General features: G+C 46.9%; 2 protein-coding genes and 1 long non-coding RNA gene across 3 annotated transcripts in view; 1 reads left to right on the top strand and 2 right to left on the bottom strand.

Annotated features, from left to right (window-relative positions):
- NT5DC2 (5'-nucleotidase domain containing 2) overlaps positions 1 to 6,529 on the bottom strand; it is a 51,043-nt gene extending 44,514 nt beyond the window's left edge. The window contains exon 1 of the mRNA XM_052649911.1: positions 6,295 to 6,529. Coding sequence (XP_052505871.1) covers positions 6,295 to 6,529 — 235 coding nt within the window. The remainder of the gene's footprint in view (positions 1 to 6,294) is intronic.
- A 2,055-nt stretch (positions 6,530 to 8,584) lies between these two features.
- LOC128055858 (uncharacterized) lies at positions 8,585 to 11,728 on the top strand. Its single transcript, XR_008200125.1, has 2 exons — positions 8,585 to 8,783; positions 11,624 to 11,728. It is a non-coding gene; the product is annotated as an uncharacterized LOC128055858 (long non-coding RNA).
- A 6,073-nt stretch (positions 11,729 to 17,801) lies between these two features.
- The window catches only part of PBRM1 (polybromo 1), a 94,316-nt gene continuing 87,466 nt past the window's right edge, over positions 17,802 to 24,651 (bottom strand). Inside the window, exons 29-32 of the mRNA XM_052637117.1 lie at positions 23,290 to 23,445; positions 20,237 to 20,307; positions 19,911 to 20,127; positions 17,802 to 18,112 (exon numbers count right to left, since the gene is read on the bottom strand). Coding sequence (XP_052493077.1) covers positions 17,940 to 18,112; positions 19,911 to 20,127; positions 20,237 to 20,307; positions 23,290 to 23,445 — 617 coding nt within the window. The 3' untranslated portion in view covers positions 17,802 to 17,939. The remainder of the gene's footprint in view (positions 18,113 to 19,910; positions 20,128 to 20,236; positions 20,308 to 23,289; positions 23,446 to 24,651) is intronic.

The raw sequence follows: 24,651 nt of genomic DNA on the forward strand, positions 1-24,651 counted from the left end.
GGCCGGCCTAGTGAGCGCAAGGATCCACAGGGGCGGGATAGTGAGAGTGGGGAGCTGCCATATCACAGGGGCCCGCTTAGTGAGCGCCAGGATCGAAAGGGGCGGGATAGCATTGTCTTATAGCAGAAACCAACACAACATTGTAAAGCAGCTGTCCTTCAAAAATATAAAGTCAAAACAAAAGATGTGGTACATATAAACAATGGAACATTACTAAGCCACAAAAAGGAACGTAATAGTGTCATTTGAGAGATGTGCATGGACCGAAAGCTGCCAGAGACGGTTAAGTCAGTCAGAAAGACAAAGGAAATGTATATTAACACATATATGTGGAATCTGGAAAATGGTACAGATGAACCTTTTATATGGGCAGGAATAGAAACACAGTTGTAGAGAAGGGGCTTTCTGGACGCTCCAGCGGAAGGGGAGAGTGAAGAACTGAGAGAGCATCACCGACAGAGCCGCGCTGTCGTGGGAAAGCAGATGCTAGCGGGAGGCCGCTGCGCAGCACCGGGAGGCCAGCTCGCTGAGCGCAACGACCAGGAGGGGTGGAATGGCGACAGCGGAGGGGAGGCTCAGGACAGAGGGACAGAGGCACACGTACGGCTGATTCACACTGCTGCACAGGAGAGGCTAGCAACACTGTAGAGCAATTATACTCCAATGAAAACTAACAACAGCAAAGAAAAAGAATGGCAGAGAATATCAGCAAAGTAAATAGCAAAGGATTACTCTCCAAAACATACAAACAGCTCATTGAGCTCAATATTGAAAAAAACAATCCAATCAAAAAATGGCCAAAAGATCTAAATAGACATGTCTCCAAAGAAGACATACAGATGGCCAAGAAGCACATGAAAAGATGCTCAACATCACTAATTATTAAAGAAGTGGAAATCAAAACTACCATGTGGTATCACCTCACACCAGTCAAAATGACCATCATCAAAAAATCTACACACAATAAATGTTGCAGAGGGTGTGGAAAAAACGGGAATCTTCTTGTTCTGTTGTGAGGATGCAAATTGGTATAGCCACTATGGAGAATGGTATGGAGGTTCCTTAAAAAAACTGCAAACAGAACTACCATACCACCAAGAATCCCATGACTGGGCATATACCCTGAGAAAACCATAGTTCAAAACAACACATGTATCTAGATATTCACTGCAGTGGTATTTATAACAGCCAGAATGTGGAGACCTAATTGTCTATGGAAAATGAAGTTGTATACATACATATATACAATGTATATATTGCATATACATACATATATACAATGTATATATATACATACATAGAATATATACAATGTATATATATATACATATATACAATGGAATGCTCAGTTGTGTCTGACTGCTCCCGGTCCACCGGCTTCTCTGTCCATGGAATCTTTTAGGCAGGAATACTAGAGGAGGTTGCCATTTTCTCCTCCAGGAGATCTTCCTGACCCCGGGCTGAACCTGCATCTCTTGGGTCGCCTACACTGGCAGGTGGATTCTTTTATCACTGCACCACCTGGGAAGTGGCCCCACCACTAAACAGAGAAACAGGGTCATCTGTAGAGAGGTGGATGGATCTAATGTCTGTCATACAGAGCGAAGTTAGAAAAAAACAAATCCTGGGTATTAAGACATATATGTGGAATCTAGAAAAATGGTAGTGTGTGTGTGTGTGTGTGTGTGAGTCGCTCAGTTGTTTCCAACTCTTTGTGAGCCCATGGACCATAGCCTGCCAGGCTCCTCCATCCACAGAACTCTCCAGGCAAGAATACCGGAGTGGGTAGCCATTCCCTTCTCCAGGGGATCTTCTAGACCCAGAAGAATGGTAGAGATGAAGCTATTTTCAGCAACAGAGATGCAATGCAGAGAAGAACCATGTGGACACATGTGGGAAGGGGAGTGTGGGACGAACTGGAGATGGGGACTGCCATACGTACACTACCACGTGTAAAATGGATGGGTAGTGGGAACCTCCTGTATGGTACAGGGATCTCAGATCTGAGATGACACATTTTGGTGCGATGGGGGTGGAGGTGGGAGGGAGGCTCATGATGGAGGGGGATAAATGTATACACACAGCCGATTCACTTCGTTGTTCAGCAGAAACTAACACAGCATGGTTAAGCATTACATGCCAACAGGAAAAAAAAAAAGAAGATTGAGGAGTGACAAAGAAAGGGGGAGTGAAACCGAGCAGGATCTTGTGGGGGTTCTGAGCAGGGAATCATTTCTGTCTCCCATTTCTTGTTTGGAGGTAAGAGACTCCAGCTTGCATGACCTTCTCTGATTTCCAAAGAGAGATTCACTTGCTGGGAAGGAAAAGGATGCAGAGACGGGCGGGAGGAACCGCCGAGGCAAGATTTGAGGAACCAGAGAAACTCATCAAGAGGAGATTGGGACTTCCCTGGTGGTCCAGTGGTTAAGAATTCACCTTGCAATGCAGGGTTCAATCCCTGATTGGGGAACTAAGATCCCACATGTCTTGGAGCAACTAAGGCCGTGTGCCCCAAATACTGAAGCCTGGGCACCACAACTAGAGTCCATTTGCCTGAACAAAATATCTCACGTGATGCAACTAAGGCCCGATGCAGCCTAATAAATAAATAAAGAAATAATAAAAAGTAGGAGCCCCCCAGAGATTAAAGGAGTGCAGGCCCTGCACACACCCTAATCTTAACAGGAAATGCAGTCTTGAGCCATTGTTACAAAATTCCTCAGTGATTCCTCCCACGTTGGGAGATTATATTTCTATGCAGGAACCTGCTGGAACCTTGCCTGGCAAAGCAATAAAGCTAATTTTTTCTGCTTCACCCAGAACTGTCTCTGAGATTTGATTTGGCACCAGTGCACAGAGGCTGAATTTTCAGCATCACCTTGAGCCACAGAACATTGCTAATTACGACAGGGGGGACGTGTGTGATGGGTTCTGGGCCACTGACCAGGCTGTTCCCTTCTGAGGACACAGTAATAGCCACCCAATCCCCTGGCTACTCCCAAGGGGCTGAGGAGTCCTGGCCTTGTTTGCCTTAGTTTCCCCATCTGTGCACTGGGGGAGGTGGATGACAAAAGGGCACGGGCTTTGAGGTCAGAGAGAAAACCAAGCCCTCTCTGGCTTGTGACCTCAGGAAAATCACCTCACCTTATCTTTTGGGCCTCAGTTTCCTTGTCTCTAAAGGGGAAATAAAAATTGTATCAAACTACAAAATAAAAGGAGGGTCCCACAGAACATGCTCTGGGCAGCATTCTTGCCTGGACTCTCAACAAACGTAGGATGAAATGGGCAATGCCCCTGTGGAGCCCATACTTCCTGCCCTCAAGGAAACAGGGTTTGCAGGGGGTCAGAGGGGAGCAGGCAGGACTCGGTGCCCACACAGGGTGCCTTTTGGGGCCTCCAAGTGGCCCCATTCCTGAGACCTCTAGCGCATGGCTGAGGCCCAAACAGCCCAGGCCTCCAGGGAATTAATTTGTCTCAGACACAACCAGCTGTGATTCGAAGCAGAAGCCTCTGGCCCTGCAACAGATATTCACCTTGGAGGCCCCTAAGGAACACAGTCCCCACCCCCATCCCCTTTCCTTTGGAGCCCAGCACAGCGCATGGGTAGGGGAACAGGTGAAGCTGGTTCCTCTGATGGCCCTGGGGCCTGGCAGAGCAGCCCCTCCAGACTCATGGGTACAGATGGAACACTCCTCACCTGGGTGCACAGGAGACCCAGCTGCCTGCAGCTCTCTTGGAAGCTAAGCGCTTCTGCAACGTCCCTTCCCAACGGTCCCAAGTTCCTGGGTGTCAACTGTGACGCTCAGTTCAGTCTAGTAGTTCCCCAGGAGGGGAGAGGTCTGCTTGGCAGTGCACCCCCTTGCTGGCACTGACTTCTGGCCAAATGCAAGCTTTCACCTCTGCCCCAGAGGATGTTCCCAGGGATGGACAATCCTTCCAGGAACAAAGAAGGATGGGGAAGCAGCCCACAGTCCAAGCCTCCTGCGGCCCAGCTTCTACCCTGAGAAAACCATAGGTCTGGGGCCCACAAGGTCTCAAGTTTCTTCCCCAAGGCTGCAGTGGTGCAGAGAGACAGGTGAGGATACGCTGCCCCTTGTACCAGCCCCCCAGGTTCACTGGTCTCTCTGTGCCGCGCCCAGCTTCCTGGCCAGCTCTTCCCCATGGCAGCCATGAGACCCACTCATGGGGGCCATTCTCCTGCTGCTTCTGGATCCCCAATCTTTTTGGCACCAGGGATAATTTTTTCATGGGGGATGGGGGGATGGTTTCGAGATGATTCAAGCACATTACATCTATTGTGTACTTTATTTCTATTACTACAACAGCTCCAGCTCAGATCATCAGGCATTACATCCCAGAGGCTGTGGACCCCTGCCTTCGAGCCTCCCCTTGCTCAGTCTCCACTCCAATTCCCCGAGGTGGTCACATTTATTCCTCCATCATCCACATGAAGAAATCAGAGTTTAGGGAGATAAAGTCACTTACTCCAACCCATCTAGCAGTAGGCCATGGAGCTGAGATTTAAATTCAGGTCACCCCACCTGTCTCAATCACTGTGCCCCTTGGCCTAGCCTTCCACTGTCGCCACATTGAGGCCAGGGTTAAGGGGGGAAAGGGGGGCTTGCCTGGCTCCCTGACAAAGTTTTTCCCACAGGCATCAGCATGCCTCTGCGGCTTCCCTGGTGGCTCAGCGGTAAAGAAACCGCTTGCAATGCAGGAGACTAGGAGACACGGGTTTGATCCCTGAGTTGGGAAGATCCCCTGGAGGAGGGAATGGCAGCCCACTCCAATATTCTTGCCTGGGAAATACCATAGACAGAGGAGCCTGGCGGGCTAGCCCATGGGGTCACAAACAGTCAGAAGTGACTGAGCAGGATCAGCATGCCTCAATGTCCAGAATCGCTCCCCAGAAAAACCAGCCAGAAGGGGAGAGTTAGGAATGAGGTGTGTAGGGCTGGTTCATCCTGGCACTCACCAGGGCAACTTGGAAATGATCTTGTCCTTATCACATCTAGAGGAGCTTGGGTGTCTATGAGAAGATGTGAAGATTCAGGCAGGCCCTGGAGAGCTAAAGCCCACTAGACCTCCCTCTGTCTCCTCGGCACACACACAATACAGGCTTCTCAGGCGGCTGTACAGAAGGTCTTCTGGAGGCGCACAGCAAAGACATCTCCACACACTGGCACCCCCGGAGTGTTCTGTCCAGTAGGGGGGTAAGGTAGGGACCTTCCTCAGAGAGGGCCAAGGACTTCAAAACCACCGTTTCTCAGGGGTCTTGTTCTGCCTCAGCTTCTCAAGAGGTGAGTCCTGTCCACCCAGCACTCCCAGGTCTCCACACTGCTGGAGCGGAAGCCTCAGATCAGTCACTTGGAATCTTCCGGACAGGACCACGTTTGTCCTTACCGATAACAAAAGCCGCGTCACTCCCGGGGGGAGGGGGCTCCTCCGGAAGCTCCCCTGTCCCTTCTTGGCCTCTTTCCGAGTCACCGCCACAACCCTGAGGCAGGGGCCCCGGCAGGACTGTTTTCCGATGTAAGACACCGAGGGTTCGCGAGGGAGAGGCGCGCTGAGCGCCACCCAGCTGGCCAGAGATAGGGCCCGGAGCCAACCACATCTGTCCGCTGCAGAGGCAGGGCTCCCGACACCAGGACAAACCTCCAGCCCTGTCCGCCCTCCGGCCTCACCGGGGCCTCATCTGCCCGTTTCGCCGAGGGAGAGAGGACAGAGGAGAAAGTGCCCCGACCGAGGGAGCAGCAACTCTTCTGGATTCCAGGGGGCTGGGACGACTTGGTGTTGTTTCTCAAACAACGCCTTCTCCTCCTAGACAGAGAGGGCCGGACTCTAGAGGCGTCCGAAGAGTCCAGTCAGCATCTTTGGGTCGAGAGTCCCTCCGAGTCCGCTCCGGCCAGCGCCGCCGGCTGCCTGGCTTTGTCCCCAGTACTCCCGCCCCAACTAAGGGCCCCGAAGAGAACAAGGGGCTGGGGGCGCTTCCGCTTCGGTGGGACTCTGAGGAAAGACGGCGGGGTCCCGCCTTTCGGCGGCCGCTCCAGGAAGCCCGGAGCTACTGAGAACCAGCAGAGGAACAAACCCCGCGCGCGCGCGCCCGCCTCCAAGCGTCCCCAGGACCACCCTCCCGAAGGGCAGCCGGGCCTAGGGGCTCAGGCGCTCAGGCGAGCCCCACCACCGCGCTTCCCCCGAGGAGCGGCGTGTCCCGGCCGACTCGCAAACGGTGCCCTGGAGCTTGCCGCCGCGCGGGCTACACCCCCGACGCTCCTCCCGCTCGGGCTCACTTACCATGCACCAGTCTCCGCATGTCTTGGTATCGAGCCCACAGGTGTGCGCTGGGCTCGGCGGCGCCGCCGGCCGGCGCCGGGGCGGGCGCGGAGCGCGGGGCGCCCGGGCAGTGGGCGCCGGGACCCGGGGGGCCGCAACCTGGGCAGGAGGGCGAGGATGAGGCGGCTCGCGGCCCGCCGTGGTCTCGGCGCGGCATCCAGCGCCGAGCGGCCGCCCTCAGCCCCGCACCCGCCATGCCCGCTGCGCGCCGCCCGCGCAGCCCTCGGCCCTCAGGCCAGTCCGCCGCCCCTCCGACTGCGCGCCCGCCACGGTGGCCTCGTGCTCCCTCACGGCGGCCGGCCAATGGGCGCGGCGCGCGGAGCCCGTCCGCCAATGGGCGCGCCCCTCGGCCCCGGCGGGGCGGGAGGGCCCGGGCGAGGCGGGGCGGGCCGGGCTGCCGGGCCCCTTCCCCCAGTCTCCCGAGAGGTCCAGAAGTCTGCGCCCCCCTGCGGTATCCGCTGAGGCCATGGCGGCTCCTTCTGTCCTCCTCCCGGGAGGTCGGAATTCCTAAGAACGGCCGTCCCCGCGAGGCTCCGGACGGCCAGGGCTTGGAAAGGAGAGGGCCAGAGTGCTGCGGGTCTACCTGGGACCCCCAGTCCTCCTTCTCCCTCTCTGCTCTTACGTCCTCCCGCCCCTTCCTCCACCTCCTGTCTTCCAGACCTCAGATCCTCCGCCCCTTCCCCCACTTCTGAAACCGGGGTCCTGTTCCCCGCCTCCCGCCCATGACTGGCTATGCCAGCCCGTTTCACTCACTAACTTAGAGAATAAAGAGTTCTTCCCGCGCGCTCCCTGGTGCCAGCCCCAAGCTGGGTGAGACCTCGGGACACGCAGTGCAGCCGACGCAGAAGCAGCCCCTTTGCTCTCCGGTCTCTGTGCTCACACAGGTGAACCCTGTTAACGTGGAGCGAGGCGGAGGGCCAGGGCTGACTGCGCCTGCCTGGTTCCTACCTCAGCAAATGGCCGCACCGATCCGCACCACTCCTCGCTTCCCCGCTTGGACCCCTGATGCTTTTCTAGCACTATCAACAGGATTTTAAACGAAATTACTCTTTCCTGCTGGGAACCAGTCTCCACCCGCGTTTATTTCACTCAGATTCTTTATCTGAGTCTGACCCCTCAAATATCCGTGTCCTGGACCTTGAGCAGGCCTACCCTGCACCTGCCTTGTCGGGGCTTTGTCGGTGGAGAGCTGGCTAGCTAGACACTGTTTCCTTGAGGTGCTCTCCGCGGTGGCCTCGCCGGCTTTAAGGGTGTGTGTACATTCTGCTATTCCCTGCCCCTTGACTGAGGACCTACAGTGCCAGTCATATGACGAGTGCTGGCACAGGATAATGGAGGCCATAGGTGGGTCCGTGGGGATGGGTGGGTGCGGCCCCCACCCCCAGGGCCCCAGTGAACTACGTGTGTGCTGGGGCTTTGGCCACCTAAAAGTCTCGTCTGGGCGGAAGATAGACGCTCTGTGGCGTCCAGCCCGCAGAGCCACCAAGAGAAGCCAGAGTGGGCACCAAGCCGGTGTGTGCACATGGTTTGGTAGGGTTTGCCCCAGGAGAAGGCAGGTTATCCAGGCAGCACCTTGGGACTGGCAGCTCAGCAGCGGGCCCTGCGACCTTCCAGAGTTGCTGCTTGATCTCTCTTTTCCAGCCTGTTTTTATATATTGTGTCTACATTACTAAACTCTTACTAAGTTTTCGTTTGATGTTCTTTAGATTGTCTAGTAGTCTGGGAATAACGGTAAGTGCCCCACACAGGATAGTTTTTATTAATGTTATAGTTGTTTGCCACAAGATGCTTACTTAGACTTTTGTCATGCTAAAGTTCAGCTTTCAACAGTGCATCTCAAATCCTGTTATTTTTAGAAGTCTAGGCATCAGTCACGATCACGAAATAAATGCAAGGCGTTGTGTGACTGTATTTTAGAGCATGGTCCAGTACACGTTCAGTAGTACATCAGTCAGCGTCATCACTTCTCTCAGGACTTTAAGAGAAAAGATGGCGGTGGCAGAGTAGGGGGCGCGGCCGCCAACTCTGAGTACCAGCTTGCACAAGGGCGGGCAGGGGGCGGGGCCGGGCCGACGTCACGTGGGAGGTCCCGCCCCTTGGCCCGCCCTGCCTCCAAGAGCAGGAGTGGAGGCGCCTGCTGGGCTCGGCCTCACCGAGCATGCGCACTCCGTCACATTCTGATTGGCGGACCCGCGCGTCCAGTCTCACGCTTATTGGTGGAGGCGCCCCAGGTTCTGGGTCGGAGCTCAGCGCCCAGCTCCTTACCCGCTTCGAGCTCCACTGTTGACCTCCGTGGAGGCGGTGCAAGACCCGGATTGAAAGGCAACCTGGCCGTCGGACTCAGCAAGGACGGGCAGGGCGGCTTTGGTTTCATCTGGGCGCTCCAGCCTTCTTTCTGCCTTACCCTCCTCCAACGACCTCCTATGTCCGGCATGTTTTCTAGGACCCAGGTGAGGCGGGTTCTGCAGCGGGTGCCCGGGAAGCAGCGATTCGGCGTCTACAGGTTCCTGCCCTTCTTTTTTGTCCTCGGAGGAACGATGGAGTGGATCATGATTAAACTGCGCGTGGGCCAGGAGACCTTTTGTAAGTGGGGGTGCAGCAGCCTCCGTTTCATTTCAAGCAAGCAGGAGGCGGCAAAGGAACCGTTTTGCTGGGAATATTGTTAGGTTGCAGACCTCTCATTCCGCTCAGCGCTGAGCTGCTTTAATCCTGCAGAAGGGCGAGTACTGTCTCCCTCAGTGGGGCGTGGAGATCCGCCTGGGCTCTCCTATAAGCGGGGCGACAAAGATACATTGGTGTTCAACCTTGAGACCTTCCCTGCACTTAGATGGGAGGGCACGTGACTGCACTCTGGACGCTGCCCTTTCAAGCCTGCCAGTGACACTGTTTGGGCCTAAGAAATAGACTTGCCCACAGCATCCAGAAGCGGGATAGGATATGTGTAAGCTCCTAATTGGCACGTCCAAACCCTAGAGGGAGCAGCTGGTCTGCCCCGCTTAAATACCACCGTCTTTACAGGCCAGAGTCATGGGTACCAAGGGCAAGCACTGTAGACAAGTGCCTGGCATTGCTTTGCTGAGCACTAGCTCTGGATAGGCTAGTTCCTCTTCCAGAAAGACTTCTCTATCTCCTAGGCTCTTTCTGCTTTCTCCCTCTCCGGAAACACGATCACTTGTGAACTGCCAACGCTCATTAAAAAAATAAATTGGTGGTTTCTAAAGGTACTTAATTCTTCTGTTCATCCATTCATTAATATTTAATGACCACCGATTAGAAGATAGAATACGGTAGAGGGCTCCCCACCCCAGAAGAACACTAATGGGAGACACAGATCATTCAGTTACTATTAAGTGTGATCAGTTCTGTGAGGGGGAAGTGGAGGGAACATGGGATTCCCCGGTGGGGCACCTGAATTGTACTAGGTGGTGCAGGGAAGGCTGCCTGGAGGAGTGACCGTGTCAGGGGGCCCCAAAGATTGTCAGCCAGATGAGGGAAACATTGGTGGTGTTGCAGTGTCTTCTGCCAGTGGTTAAGAGCAAACCTGGGGGCCTTGGTGTGTAACTATGCTGTGTTTGAGGGACTGAAGCAGGTGAGCAGCGTGAGGTTTAAAAGGTGCCTGGAGCGGCCACAAAGGGACCAGAGAACCAAGACTGTATCCCAAAGGACTGAAGAGTTTTAAGCAGCAGGAGGTGAACATATGTGGTGAATGACTTTTTGTGGAGAGCAAACTGGCAGGAAGAGTTAAGCTGTATGGTTGTCCAGGTTTGGGATGGTGGTCTAGACTAGGATGAGATGCCAAGAAGTGGGCAGAGTTGACACTCCAGAGGCAGTACTGTCAAGGCCGTGGTGTTTGACTAGACTCAGGAGATGAGGAGTGGAGGCTTCTGGTGGGGCAGCTGGGGCAGGGGGGAACACAAGCAGAACAGTCCTGGGCTCCATTTGGCATGTGCTGAGGGGGAGATGGTTATATAGATAGAAGGCGGATCTAGGCCATAGATCTAGGTTAGTGGGTCACTCACATGCAGATTGTGATGAAAGTTAGAGCTTAAGCCCCAACATTTTAAGGGTGACTGAGAGTGGCCACAGAGGCAAGGAGGGAAACAAGAATGGTCTTTTATCATGGAAGACAGGCGGTTCAGGAAGTTCAACTAAGTGGTTGGGATGTAAGCTGTCTCTCCTCTACCAGGAGAGACTTGAAGATATGCAAATACTGATCAGGACAGAGCAGGTGGAGGGAGGCTGGATATACCCTGGCCCTTGAGAAGGTGGGAGAGGATGGGATCTGAGCAAGGCAGAGTAGCCCTTGGAAGTCAGTGGGAAGAGTTCTTTACTGACGACTTTCCCTCTGTGCAGAAAGAGTTCATGGCCATTTGGGGTGAGCAGAGTAGGGTCAGGGCCATGGGTGAAGCAACAGTATTGTCAGGCATCATAGTGGACCCAGTTAGGTACAACACCCACAGTGCATAGCAAGCAGAGTGAGGCGTGGAGAAGGAAGGAAGTTGCATCAATCTGTAGTCGGGGGTTTGAAGGTGTATCAAGAAGCTGGTACTAATAAGAGGGAATTTCAGCTGGTTTGGGCACGAAGAGAGAACAAGGAGCTGAGGAAGTTGGTAAAGATCCAAGGACAGAAAGGCTGCTAGAAAGGAAGTAGAGGTTGCGGTCAGAACAGAAGGAATTTATTACTTCAGAGGAAACTTGCAAGAAGATGGCAGAAGTTGAGAAGTCAGGAAGATGAAGGGGACTGTTGCTTCCTATCTGTTGGGGATGGTATCACCTGGGAAGGTGGCACAGGACAGGGTCAAGGAACCTGAGCTAAATGCCAGCGTTTTCAGAGGCTGAAGGGTAGTGATGGACGGCAGATGCCAGGGAAGGCAGTGGTAAATGGCAAGGCCCCTGCAAGAAGAGGGTGGAGAAGCAGCAGCTGAGAACAAGGAGACTGCCCTCACCTCCCTGCCCTGAGTTCCTGGGTATGACAGGGCAGCAGAGAGCTGTAGGGTTGGAAGTGCCTAAGAGAGGACAGTTAAAACAGATGATTTCAGAGAGAAGTGAAATTGCTAAGAGCTGTGCTGTGACATGACCCTATCCTTGAGGACGTTGACTCTGACCCTGCTATTGAGAACTTTAACACAGTCCTCATTTAAATCAAGTTGTGTTTTAAGTCAATTTTGGCATTAAACATTATTGTTGAGATTCAGGTGATAGATCTAGACTACTGGTTAAATTACTCAGATATGTATTTTTAATTCCATAGTTTCTTAAAAAATCTAAATCAAATCTTTGTTTGATGCAGATGACGTCTACCGCAGAAAAGCCTCAGAAAGACAGTATCAGAGAAGGCTGCAAGATGCATCAGAGACTGAACTTCAGCAGTCAATAAAGTAAATACCAAACTTTACTACTGCTTTCAACTCCTTTTAAAATGTATTTTTCAGGTCTCTTGTTCTTACACAGAACTGCCTCTATAAACAGTTTTTATAGTTTTCCTGTCCCTGCTTGAATACCTCCCAAGTCACTGATGGACAGCACTTGTGGGAAAATTATTTCCTACTGAAACAACGGAATCTAGTCCGTGAAACATTTCTTAAACAATTCAAGGATGAATCGGGATGCTTTTCAGTGTACCCTAAATTGTGAAGTCCTTTCTTTTAGGTAACCAGGGATAACTTAATTTTTTGCCGAACTCAAATTTAATATGAATGAAAGTAAGGTCTCTACTGCAGGGTCATTTAAATGAGGATGACTATGCAGACTGCATTTCTGCCAGCTACCAATTGGTGAACATTTTGCTACAATGCAAACACACCTTACTCACATTGTTGTGAACACCAACAACCCCTTCCCTTGTTTGACTCCACTAACATCAAGGGCTGGACCTCTGTGAGGACTGGGGACCAACAGTCTTCACTACCCTCTGTGAGGAAGATGCTGCTTTCATCCAGCTGCTGAAGACACTGCTCCTTCCCCAAAAAAGTGAATCTTCACAGCACTGAGCAACCACAGACTTAAATCAGAGGCTGAGGCTATAGGGAGAGTTTGCAATCTGACCCAGAAAAGGTTTGGATTAGGTGGTAGAAAAGCAAAGGCATCGTTCCAGGCTTGGATAACCACATCCAACATCTTTTCAAACAAAAAAAAAAAATCTACATATTAAAGAAGACTAAGTTGCAAAATCATTTCTACCTATTCACTCATGAATAAAGAAGCTGATGCTTAAGGCCACAGGTATGATAAAGTTAAAGATCTCTGCCACAAATACACTGAAAACTAAGATCATGGCATCTAGTCCCATCACTTCATGGCAAATAGATGGGGAAACAGTGGCTGACTTTATTTTTCTGGGCTCCAAGATCACTGCAGATGCTGATTGCAGCCATGAAATTAAGACACTTAGTCCTTGGAAGGAAAGTTATGACAAACCTAGATAGCATACTGAAAAGCAGAGACATTACTTTGTCAGCAAAGGTCCATCTAGTCAATGCTATGGTTTTTCTAGTGGTCATGTATGGATGTGAGAGTTGGACTATAAAGAAAGCTGAGCACTGAAGAATTGATGTTTTTGAACTGTGGTGTTGGAGAAGACTCTTGAGAGTCCCTTGGACAGCTGGGAGATCCAACCAGTCCATCCTAAAGGTAATCAGTCCTGAATATTCACTGGAAGGACTGATGCTGAAGCTAAAACTCCAATATTTTGGCCACCTGATGCAAAGAGCTGACTCATTTGAAAAGACCCCGATGCTGGGAAAGATTGAAGGCAGGAAGAGAAGGGGACAACAGAGGATGAGATGGTTTGATGGCATCACTGACTCAATGGACATGGGTTTGGGTGAACTCTAGGAGTTGGTGATGGACAGGGAGGCCTGGCGTGCTGTGGTTCATGGGGTCACACAGAGTCGGACACAACTGAGTGACTGAACTGAACTGAAGTGATTTAAGTCAGTTCATTTATGTTAGAACCAATTTAGTATAAATAAATAGCCACTCACCACTCACCTCATTAAAGCACTACTGAGACACTGCTCAGATATGGCTTGAGTATGAAGACCAGTGATGACCAATAGTACCTGGGGGAGGAAGGTAGTCTTCACTTGCACTTTTGTCACAAGAGTTCCTGGTGACCCTAAACCTCATGGTTATTTTAATGATTAGACTGTTGCACAATACATTTAAATTGTGGCCTAACTCCATTTTTCTCCCCTGGCCCCAGTTGTAGAAGTCTGATACTTTGTACATACATACATAAATATGTAGCATATATGTCATATATAAAAATATACCTTTTACAAAGAGAAGTTGTAAATGCTAGTAAAACCATCAGCTACCTTCTGTGTCTGCTGTGGTTTCCTTCCCGCTTCCATCCCAGAAACAATCTCCAGTCTGAAATTCGTGCCTAACTTCCCTAGAGTTTTTCTCATCATCTTTTTAAAATACAAGTATTGGAGTGCTGATTTAAGACAACAAACCTTTGAAGATGACACAACGTCTGACTTCAAGGGAAGTAGACTAGCAAAGCAATTACTGTATTAAATTGAATATACTTTCAAAGCACATTAATTTGGATGGTACAGAACTAATTTTTGTTAAACCATTGTGGAGGCTTTTAACTTTGCCTCAATTTTTTTAAGCCTTCTACTAAAGGAATATGACTGCACTTATCAGACACTAGGGTTATTTAAGGGAGCTGTAATAGTTTAAAGAGCAATGCTCTTATAAGCAGCTTACAGAAATGCAGTGCCCCCTACTGTGAACTACACTGACAAATAACTTACATTTAAAAACCAGGATACTTTAGGATGACAAAAATCTAATTAGCATTTACTGCTAGAAGTCGATGTCCACTGGGGTGCTGGGGAAACTACCTGGGCTTTGGAACTTCACTTTATCATCTGAATGGGTAGGGAAAGGACCTAGGCACACAGTAAATACTCAATAATGGAGGGCTCTCTGTGTTCATCTAGCAGTCCTGTTTTGGAAATCTTGCCTGCATCTCTGAAGTTACAGCAATTCCATTAATCTGTTTTTAGAAGTTTGGATTTTTCACACTGAGTTACTTTTCTTTAAAAAAAAAAAAATACACTTGGACCATGGTGTTTTCCAAAGAATCGCTCTCCTAATTAAGTATGCATGCTCTTTAGCCTTCACACATTTATGCGCAATCCACAAGACGTGCATTCTGCACGTTTTGTCTATCTGGGGGATAGAGTCTATTAATTTGTTCAGGTATGAACTTTCATTCAGCTGACCTAGCAGACTTCTGAATGGAGAGGCAACAGAGTAATACTTAGCAGTATTGCTCAGAGTATGCAGCTGGAATGTTTAACTATACATCAACCATCCTTCACAGTATGTTCATGACCACAGATGGTGGTACAGCCCTAAACTCTTAGGAGAACAGAACCACAGGGATTTGCAAAGTGATATTCGAGGGAAACAGTTGGTTGATTTTACCAACACCTTCTGTTAGAAGTGTGGCCATTTTTTAGGAGCTCATAAGCATGATAAAGGCATTTCTGGGCCATTTGTCTCCTCTGCTCACACATCTACTTGAAATGGGTTACCGTGATTTATGGTACAGGACGTGCTTCCTTACCTTCCACCATCAGTAACAACTCGCTCTGCGACTTTAACTTCACCCTTTGCTGAGGACACGTTAGCGATCCCTGACTCAGTCTGAGAGCTGTGGCATGGGCACAGCAGGCTGCGGCGTGACTATACTTGGCTCCTGTGTTAATGCAGCCTGAGCCCGGGACCAGGGTCGGGACACTGGCTTTTGCCTGTACCTGAGGAGTACTTTTCCTTTAAATTGGCAGCCGTATCGCTATCAGCATAAAATCAAGGTTTGCAGGAATTAAACCTGCTTGAAACTAAACATCTGTCTGACACAAGCTTTAACAGAACAACCAAACCTGGTTAATCCCAATCACTTTGCAAACTCCATTTTTATTTGGATTAAAAAGCTTTAGATGAACAAACATATGATACATACATATTATAAGACTAGTTACCACTTGAACCCTTTTTGATACAGAAGTTAGAATAAACCAAGTTTTAATCAAGTCTGAAAATGTTCAAATTCAAAAGTCAACAACACCAATTTGGAGATTTTACACAAAGAAGAGTCCCCTCTTAATTCTTCCTCATAGGAAGAAAAGGAGGAAGGCGGTTCGAAAAACAAAGCAATTCAAGGCCTTTTAAACCAGTTAGCTGACATACTGTTTTAAACCTATAGGTCTTTCCCCCCACATAAACAAAATTCTTTTCCACATGAACTTACATTTTGAAAACATTTAGGCTATTATACTTTCTAAGCCATATCACTACGGTTCCTAAAGCTCACGGAAAAAAAAAAAAATGTATAGTTCACGTGTACCTTTTAAAGTCCATACATTTTTTTCTTTCTTTTCTTTTTGGAAGATGGCGGACCTCAAATCTTATATCCTAAAATATTAACTGATATTCTCCAAGTCAATATACAGAAAGACATGATTCTAAAATAAATACATAAGAGTTTAAAAAACAACAACAACAACAACAAAACTTACTTAGGGCCTGCCTCGTGGCCCTCCGGCCCGGCTCTGCACTGCCTTAGGGGAGCCCCTGGCTGGATCTGTGGTTCCTACAGCACCTCTAGACACTGGGAAGGAGCCTGGAGGAGGAGTGCTCTGCCTTCTACTGCCCCACATAGCCCACAGTGAAGAGTTTTTAGAGGCTTCCCAAAAGAAGTCTCTTCCAGACCTTAAAAAGGGAAATAAGATGGGTGCATGAAATAAATAAATAACTTAACCAAAATTAAATTTCGGGTTCTTTGGTGTAATTCAAGGATGCCTAGAAATAAAATAATCTGATTGTATTATACAGTCCATGATGAAATGGCCCAAATAACCAGGAACTGAAGATTTCTTTATCTGATTCAGTTGAACAATAAGGTACTGACATACTACTGCAAAACATTTCTTAAAATTCAGAATTATTTAAAATACTTGATGCAAATTGAGATCCAGTGGTTGACTATAAGTAATTAAGATATAAGGACCTTCTGTATTTAAAGTATCTAGATACAAAGAGACTTTTTTCCATTCTGCACTCTTTTGTCCCCATGATTTAGTAAGAATAGTGATTAAATATCCAGGTATTGATTCATACCAGATTAAAAGAAAAAAGTATCCTCTGAGAATCACTCAGTTTATAAATAGCAGTGGAAGCTTCGCTACAATGGCAACCATCTTGCTACAATAAAGCAGGTTTCAAAAATGCTGACTGAAATACCATTCCACGTTTGATGCTTTCCACCTGTCTGAGCATTATATATTGCCTCCAATTGTTTTTTCCCAGGATCATATAAGAGAGACAGGGTCATCAAACCTAAGTGTTTGGGATCTATAATGTTCTTTTTAGTGAGCATTTTCTGAAATTATGAGTCCCTTCTGAAATTCAAAAGCACAAGCTACATTTTTAAATTATTTCAGAAAATCTTAAAACTTCTGGTTGAGAATTACAACCTGAAACTTTGGAGGAAAAAAGAAAGAAAAGCCACATCTGATGAGGAAATAAAGCATACTAAAGCGTATTTGCATATGCAGGCAGTTCAGCCTCTTACAATTATGCTTCTGAAGCAGCCCATGTCCAGTTAGTGCACTCCCCTCCCTAAGTTAGGTCAGGTGTTATGTTTAATAAATCACCCTCCAGCACACCTCAATACCTTCTTCAAGATGAACTTCCATTGTTTCAGTGTAAGAGATTTGAAGTTTTAAATCATCTTAACATGTATAGGCATAAGTTGTGAATTCATTGTAAAAAGATCAAGAGTACCCTAAACTTACCTGCCAAGACTAAACATAATTCAGGGTTGTGCACATGTTCTGCAAGGATAACTGAAACTACAGCTGTCTAACTCAGAGCAAGAAAAAGTGCTTTCTCCCTCCAGGTGTCTGGGAGATGCATTAGCTACAGAAGACTGCACAGAGCTAACCTCAGATTTCTGAGTTACTAGACCAAATGTGCCATGTCTGTCAAACATCTATCAAGTAACTAACAACCTTTTACTTTACCTGGAAGAAACAGTTTTTGCAAAAGTGGCTTAAGATATTTAGGCACATGAAACAGACACAAGTACACCTCCCTTCTCTAAGATGTAAACTAGGACCAACTTCACATTTCATTGTCAACTTAATCTGTAAACTCTTTTGTATGTGTTTTTTTTTTTTCTCATTTTGTTTGTTATTTTAAAAAACAAACAAAAATACCAACCAAAAAAATGAAAAACAAAAACCCCAAGCCAAGACAAAACCTCTGATGGTTTCAGCTCTATGGCAACAAGTAAAAAGGTAAAACTCCAAGTCTAAATATACAACCAATTATGAAACTGGTTTTAAACGAAGGAAACATATGCAAAAAAAAATCTTTGTGTATTTGATAAAGTCAACTTAATATAACAAAACAAATTGAAATAGCTTATTAAAAGTGTCCTTATATAAAAATGGCCTTGTGATGTACAGTAAAATGCAATAAAAATTGTGATCCTTTTTATCTCCCCCCACCCCCAGTAACTAAAATGGCTACTGTTCCACAAAACTCTTTATGCTTCTATAAAAGAAACGTAATTGACGTGATTAAAGGTTTTCTAGATTGTATGCTTGGCGAATGTTGAGGGTGTCTCGGAGCATCAGATCTCGAAGGCGCCATAGGGCATCTGCCATGGTGGTGTGGGCCCCTTTACTTTTTAGCCAGTGAGAGGGAAGGCGGCTCTCCTGTTCTTTTGACAGATGGACATCACGTCTTCGAGCTGAAAATGTAAGTGTGGACAGAGAAATGTAAACATCAGTCCTAAGGTCTGATAGATTTATTGAAGTGTGAAACATCTGCTATTTATTAAATATTATAAAATTAACTCTGCAGAATATTTCCCAGAAAATTTCATATATTGTTTTATAGGCATTTTTTTTTTTAACTTATTTGCCACACACACAGTAAAACGCTGGCATGCATATTTGCATGGCACATGGGGTCTTAGTTTCCTGACCAGGGATCGAACCCATCCCCCTGTAGTGGAAGTTTGGATTCCTAAGCACTGGACCACCAGGGAATTCTCTGACATCTTGGTTTTTAGAAAACTATTTTACTTAGGTATGCGACAACCTAGCCAAGGATGTCTCATTTCATGCTTTATAGTTTAGAAATTTTCTAATTTCTAACAGTTACTTCACAAGAGCTGCACAATGTAACGAAATTACTAGAACTGGGACATAAGAGCTGCACAAACAGCTAAAAGATCTCACCACTAGTATTTTCTTGTAAGCACTTGTGATATTTAATAACTTCAATAGTAACAAAAATTCCTAAAAAGGTAAATGTGAGGAAAGGGAAAACTACCTACTACTGTTAAAAGAAATCAACTGATCAAATCTGGCTTAGAAATGAAGGATGAATTGTTGATGCTTAGTCGTCAAGTCATGTCTGATTCTTTTGTGACCCCATGGACTATAGCCTGCCAGGCTCCTCTGTCCATGGGATTTCCCAGGCAAGAATACTGGAGTAGGTTACCATTTCCTTTTTCAGGCGACCTTCCTGACCCTGAGATCAAACCTGCATCTCCTGCATTGGCAGGTGAATTCTTTACCACTGAGCCACTCAGGAAGCCCCTGAAGAATGGATGGAAACTTCCGAATTTCTTTGGAAACTTGGCAAGTTATTTCAGTATGTACTGAAAATATGTTAAGCCTGCTGAGCTAATTGAGTAACTTGATAGATTAGAAACATGTCTTCCAATAATACTTTTATCTTTTTTAAAAATTGAGATGAAATAATTTTTAATTTGCCCAAATGCATCTATGCTATGCCCAAATACCTGAAAAATAGTTGAGAAAATTCAGAATATACTTATTGAGATAGCATTGATGTTTATGATAAAATGAAGCTTTGAAACTCAGCAAAAGAAAAAAAATTTTCAGTACGTGATATCAATACACAAAACTGCAAATGCTTCAGCTAAATATACATTTTACTTAAAAAGGCCTTCCTTAGGTTTGGTTCCAGATCACAATAAAGCAAATCGCATTAATTTTTTTGTTTCCCAAGTGCAAGTAAAAGTTCCATTTATACTATACTGTAGCCTATTAAGTGTGTAATATAGCATATCAGGTCTAAAAAAGCAACACAGGTACCTTAATTTTAAAAGACTACATTGCTGAAAACTATCAGCCATCATCTGAGCCCTCAGCAGGTTGTAATCATTTTATAATGGTAATGTCAGACTACTGATCACAGATTCACCATAACAATTATAATAATCATGAAAAAGTTGAAAGTATTGTGGAAATTACCAAAATGTTAACACAGAAACACGAAGTGGCCACATGCTATTGTAAAAATGGTGCTGAGAGACTTGCTCATGGGGGTGCCACAAACTTTCAATTTTTAAAAAAAATCAGTATCTGAGAAGTGTAATAAGGCAAAGTGCAATAAAACAAGGTATGCCTGTATAAGAACAATGGATACTTATCCTATAACATGTCAACAGCAGCAAGAGGACTTTGATAAAGCATAGATTTTGAAAAAGCTTCTTCAGAAAGACCTCTCCTTACCTGCCAGCGTCTGGTCCCACTTGCTAATGCTGCTGGACTCAGCACTGAGCCCTTCAATGTACTTTAGGTAGGCCTCTGAGTGGAGAAGCCGTTGGGTCTTCGGTGGGGGAGCCACAAACATGGGTGTTGTCGGCTGCTGTATGACAGGGGGGCCAGCAGGATGTGGGCCAGGGTACGGAGGTGGTGCCTGCTGCCCTGGAGGCCCCAGGACACCTACCTGAAAGAGCACAGATACAGGGTCAGCGGGAAAATACTCAGCCCACGCTCTGAGAAAAAGGGTGACTTGAATTCTGTTGAGTCCTAGAAGATCCAATTTGGAGGCTCACCTGCTGTCCATACGGACTTCCACCTGGCGCTGGAGTCCCTACCATAGGGGCCACTCCTTGGTTCATCACACCTATAATTCAGAATTACAGGCACAATTAGAGGTTCTGGGATGAGAAGACTGAAAAACTGTCTGATAAGAAACGTCATTTAAAATGCAAACTATGATCACTGCCCTGAGTCTTTGTGGACAGGAACCCTAAGCTCCCAAAACAGGATGTAGCATCCTATAGGAAATCCATGTCCTTTTGTTTTCTAGGTGCTCTAAATATAAAGCTAGGAGAGCTTGTCAGATGTACAGTAATTATTCATGGCTGAGAAATAATTTGAATTCTGCAGAGAATTCTGATATTTCCCTAAGTAAGCTACAGTCAGAATGCAACTCTATTTTCAAGGCCTTTATCTTTCAACAACAGTTTCCAGCACCTGAAGCCTGTGTTTAATTTCGGCAGTTAAGAGCACTGCAACCAGGCTCAGCTGTATGCAGTGTGTTGGGACAGGGGCCTAAGGGAAGAGGCTGTGCAAGTGCGCGCTCCAGTGGCCTTTGTGGAGGCTGGAGACACGCTCCTGCTGTCCCCTCACAGGCCATCAGCACTCTGGTTCTGACTGGAGCCACTGATGTTGGCAGAGAGGGGACACTGCCCTCTGAGAGAGTGGCACTTGGAAAAGGGATCATCTGGAAGCAGGGCAGCCCTTGGTGCTATCACCTCAAATGCAAAATGACAAAGGGAAAGAGAAAGATTCCATGGTCTCACTACATTTGGTCTTTGTATAAACTTCTCCTGGTGACTCCTCACAAGCAATTTCTGTCTCATACATCCTGGTTGATAATAATGTGATATCCTAAATTTAGCATCTGGGGCTATTTTAATCTCAGGATCATCCATGTTCTAGTCTCATAAAAACAGAGAAACAGGCAAGGGACCCAGTTCACTAAAAACTAACGAACTATTAATACAACCAAAACCCTGGTGAGATGTTGTTTAAACCTTAAACAAGTCCAGCTAGCTGCATAGAAGGATGAATAAGAGCTAGCTTTGTATTTATAGTTTCTCTGGATTCAAAATGGTGTTATTTCGACCAGGCAGAACTGACTCACTATTCTAAGGTTCAGAATTGCTAAATATCAAGAAGTATTACACATCTGTTAAAGAGAAAACAGTAAGTGAAAACAAACTTTCTGTTTACAAAGCAGGGATTTTGATATTCCAAGGGCCCAGAAGGGTACCTGGATCCCAAGAGAAGGATCCTAGCGATTATTTGTGAGTGGAGAGGCTGCAGTGGCTAAGTTGCTAGTCCAGCAACATATTATTAACCCCTGCCCCCCAAGCCTGCCAGGACACTCACACACTTTATATTTCACAACACTGGGGGGGTTCCCTGAGCTGTCTGTATCAATCTTTACAGGGCAGCACAACCAAATCAACCCCCTTTGCTTCCTGGTTACAAATGCCATGCCGTGGGGTAGCTGGTGAGACTGTGGGCTGACTCACCAAAGGAGTTCATGAAACCTTTCTCCTTGAAGCCGGGTGGGACATGTGTGGGTAGACACCAAGAGAGGTTCTTCCCTGTCTCCCTGCCATCAGGTATGTTATGCTTTCTTCAAATGCATTTAGAATCTGGAGAAGGGGGACAGGGAAACATCTGTCCCCCAGTATCCACCAAAAAACCAGTTACCTAGAGGGTACTGGACTTAGGTGTGGTTCCTACCAAATAACATACACACCTGGGGGTCACCTCCAGCCTCGTCTGACTGCTCAGTCAGACACTCTATGCCGAGAGGACAGGGCACAGAATTAAAGCCAACTCTACCTGCCACAGGGGCACACCCATTTTATGACTGACACTTATAGTCCAACTCACTCACAGTCCACCACTTCCATAATGAAACACCCACTCCCACAAACGTTTCTTCCTTTGGTTAGGTCTGCATCAAACATTTCTGGGCGTTATGGCCATTTTCTAAGCAACACTCACATCACAGAGTGCCACTAGAGACGCTAGGCCAAGCTACCAGGTTGGCTCACCCTATGTACTATGGGGCACACCCTGTGGAGCATCGTTTGGAACTCTTCATAGCTGCGGGACTGGTACAGCCAAGCCTGTTATAAGCAAATCTAATGTTTCTATATTCTGTCATCTGGGCCAGGTCTTTAGCTAATATTTTGGATAATAGATCACATGCTATTCCAAGTCATCCTAAGGCCACTTTCTCTCCAACTAGATTATGTCTAAGGGTTAGTTTTTTTTTTTTTGCATATGATGGGAACTGGTGATTTTTCCTTTCATAATAATCTTTCAATTTGCTAATTAATTATAAAGTAAAACTGTACCTATTTCTGAACTCCATTTATATGTTTCTATATGACATAACTTCTGGGCTTCTGCCGACAGACGAACCAGTGTCTACAGTTACCAGGGTGGACTATGCTGTTCTTTAAATGCTATGTCATGCTTCTTCGAGGACTCAGACACAGAAAACTAGTTCAGTGCCTGTTCTTTCTCTCCCTCCTTTCTGTTCCTAGGAGGACTGACTGAAGAGTTTGCATTAGCAACTCTGTAATCCCCTTAGAGGGGAGGTGTTTGAAAAGCAAAAGATGGAGCAAGCATTCTATACAAAAGACCCTCTGAGATAAGAACTGACCCAGAGGAAGAAATGGACTCAGGAGCAAAAACTGCTTTTCATATGCGACTGAACTAGCCATTTGGGAAACTTCATTCACTAGAGCAGACCACGACTGTCCAGGCTGCGTCTGCTTTCTGAGCATATGCCGAACGGTTTGAGGGCTTCCAGAGTGCGCCTCTTGCCCCTATCTGCTGAGTCTAGTGCCTCGTCATGTGTCCTGTGCCGCTGCTAGGCAGCCAGTGCTCAAGGGCACAGGTGCTGAGCCACCTGCTCAACACACAGGACAGGTCCTGCAGCTGACATCCCTGGGGTTCTCAGTGAGGGAAGGCCTGCCCACATGGGCAGCAGGTACCTCCTGGAACAAATGGCTGAGGGAGGAAAAAGAGTATGAAGATGAGATTGATGAGTGAATGAGGATGAAGTTCTTACCCGGTGGTGGGATGCCCGGGAGGCCGGGCACACCTGGCGGAAGATGGTGGGGTGGAGGCCCCCCAGGGTGAAGTGGCTGCATGCTGCCCATGCTAACAAGGCCATCAACTGGGCCCTGCAAAGGTGGAAGGCCTGGCGGATAGCCACCCATCATGCCTTGAAGGACACAACAAATTTCAGACATGCATCATTAACATGCAACATGAACTAAGTAATAACAACCCCCCCCACACATGCACTACTAATGAATAAGCGCCCTTAGTACTGCATGATATAACAATTAGTGCAATTATTTTGTTGCAATAATGAACAAAATAAAACATTACAAATATGAAATATATTTTTGGATGAATTAGTACTTAGTATATTATTATTTGTAGTTATTCTCCCTGGGATAAATACACTGCATGTTTTCAGTTAAATAATAAAGAGAAGTAGTAACAGCCTTCCCAAGGTCATGATTACTGCAAGCTGTTCAAACAGAGTGACCAGTTCTGTCTACTGCGATTCTACTGAACAGTATAAACCCCATCATTCCACTATGCCCACACTCATATGCCTATCACGGGTACACATGAGGGGAAACTGAAATGGAGGAAATGAGGCGCACAGCCCTGATCACAAAGCATGGTTCTCCAGCACGGGGAGAGGTGGGCAAGAAGTTTTCAAGACTTCTGTGTCCATTCCTCCTCCCTTCTAGCCCCACCACTGCTGGTAAGAATGGAGCATGCTTGAGCTTGAGCTGGGGAACAGCTAAGAGTCATCACAATGACTTATGCTTCATCTTTAGATTTCCAAACATGATAAAATTAAGATAAAACCTCCCCCTCTCCCCGCCCCCCAAGCCAACCTAAGCCCAGGTCACTCAGCAGCTTGTGCGCAGACCTTAGGAGGAACAGCTGGAGAATCAGGCTCTGCTGACATGAGAAAATGCCAATTGTCATCATTGTCTCCAAGCGCACAAATGTCCTCACAGACCTTCAGTTAACAGGGAACATTTTAAAGGAGGTACAGAATTTTTCTGAACAGAGGTTTTCATTCCTTTATTTTCAAAGTGCATCATCACAACACAAAATAGCTTCTGCTAGCTAGGGAAGAATTTCAAGAAACAAGTATTTTTGGCAAAAAGAGTGAAAAGAAGAAAATTTCAAAATGTCAAAGACTCACCTATCAAAAGAACTTTAAAGCCACAGACATTTTTTTAATCGAGAAAAACAAATTGATTTTTTCTGGGATCTGAAATGATCACAATGAACAAAACACAAGGCTCCTCCCAAAATGCAATCATCTTTGGTCACAGCTTCTTGCACAAAGGGAGCATTGAGGAATTGATGCCAAACCTCATTTTTATATAATTCTCTT

This window comes from Budorcas taxicolor, chromosome 1 (genome assembly GCF_023091745.1).
Source record: "Budorcas taxicolor isolate Tak-1 chromosome 1, Takin1.1, whole genome shotgun sequence".
Taxonomy (NCBI): domain Eukaryota; kingdom Metazoa; phylum Chordata; class Mammalia; order Artiodactyla; family Bovidae; genus Budorcas; species Budorcas taxicolor.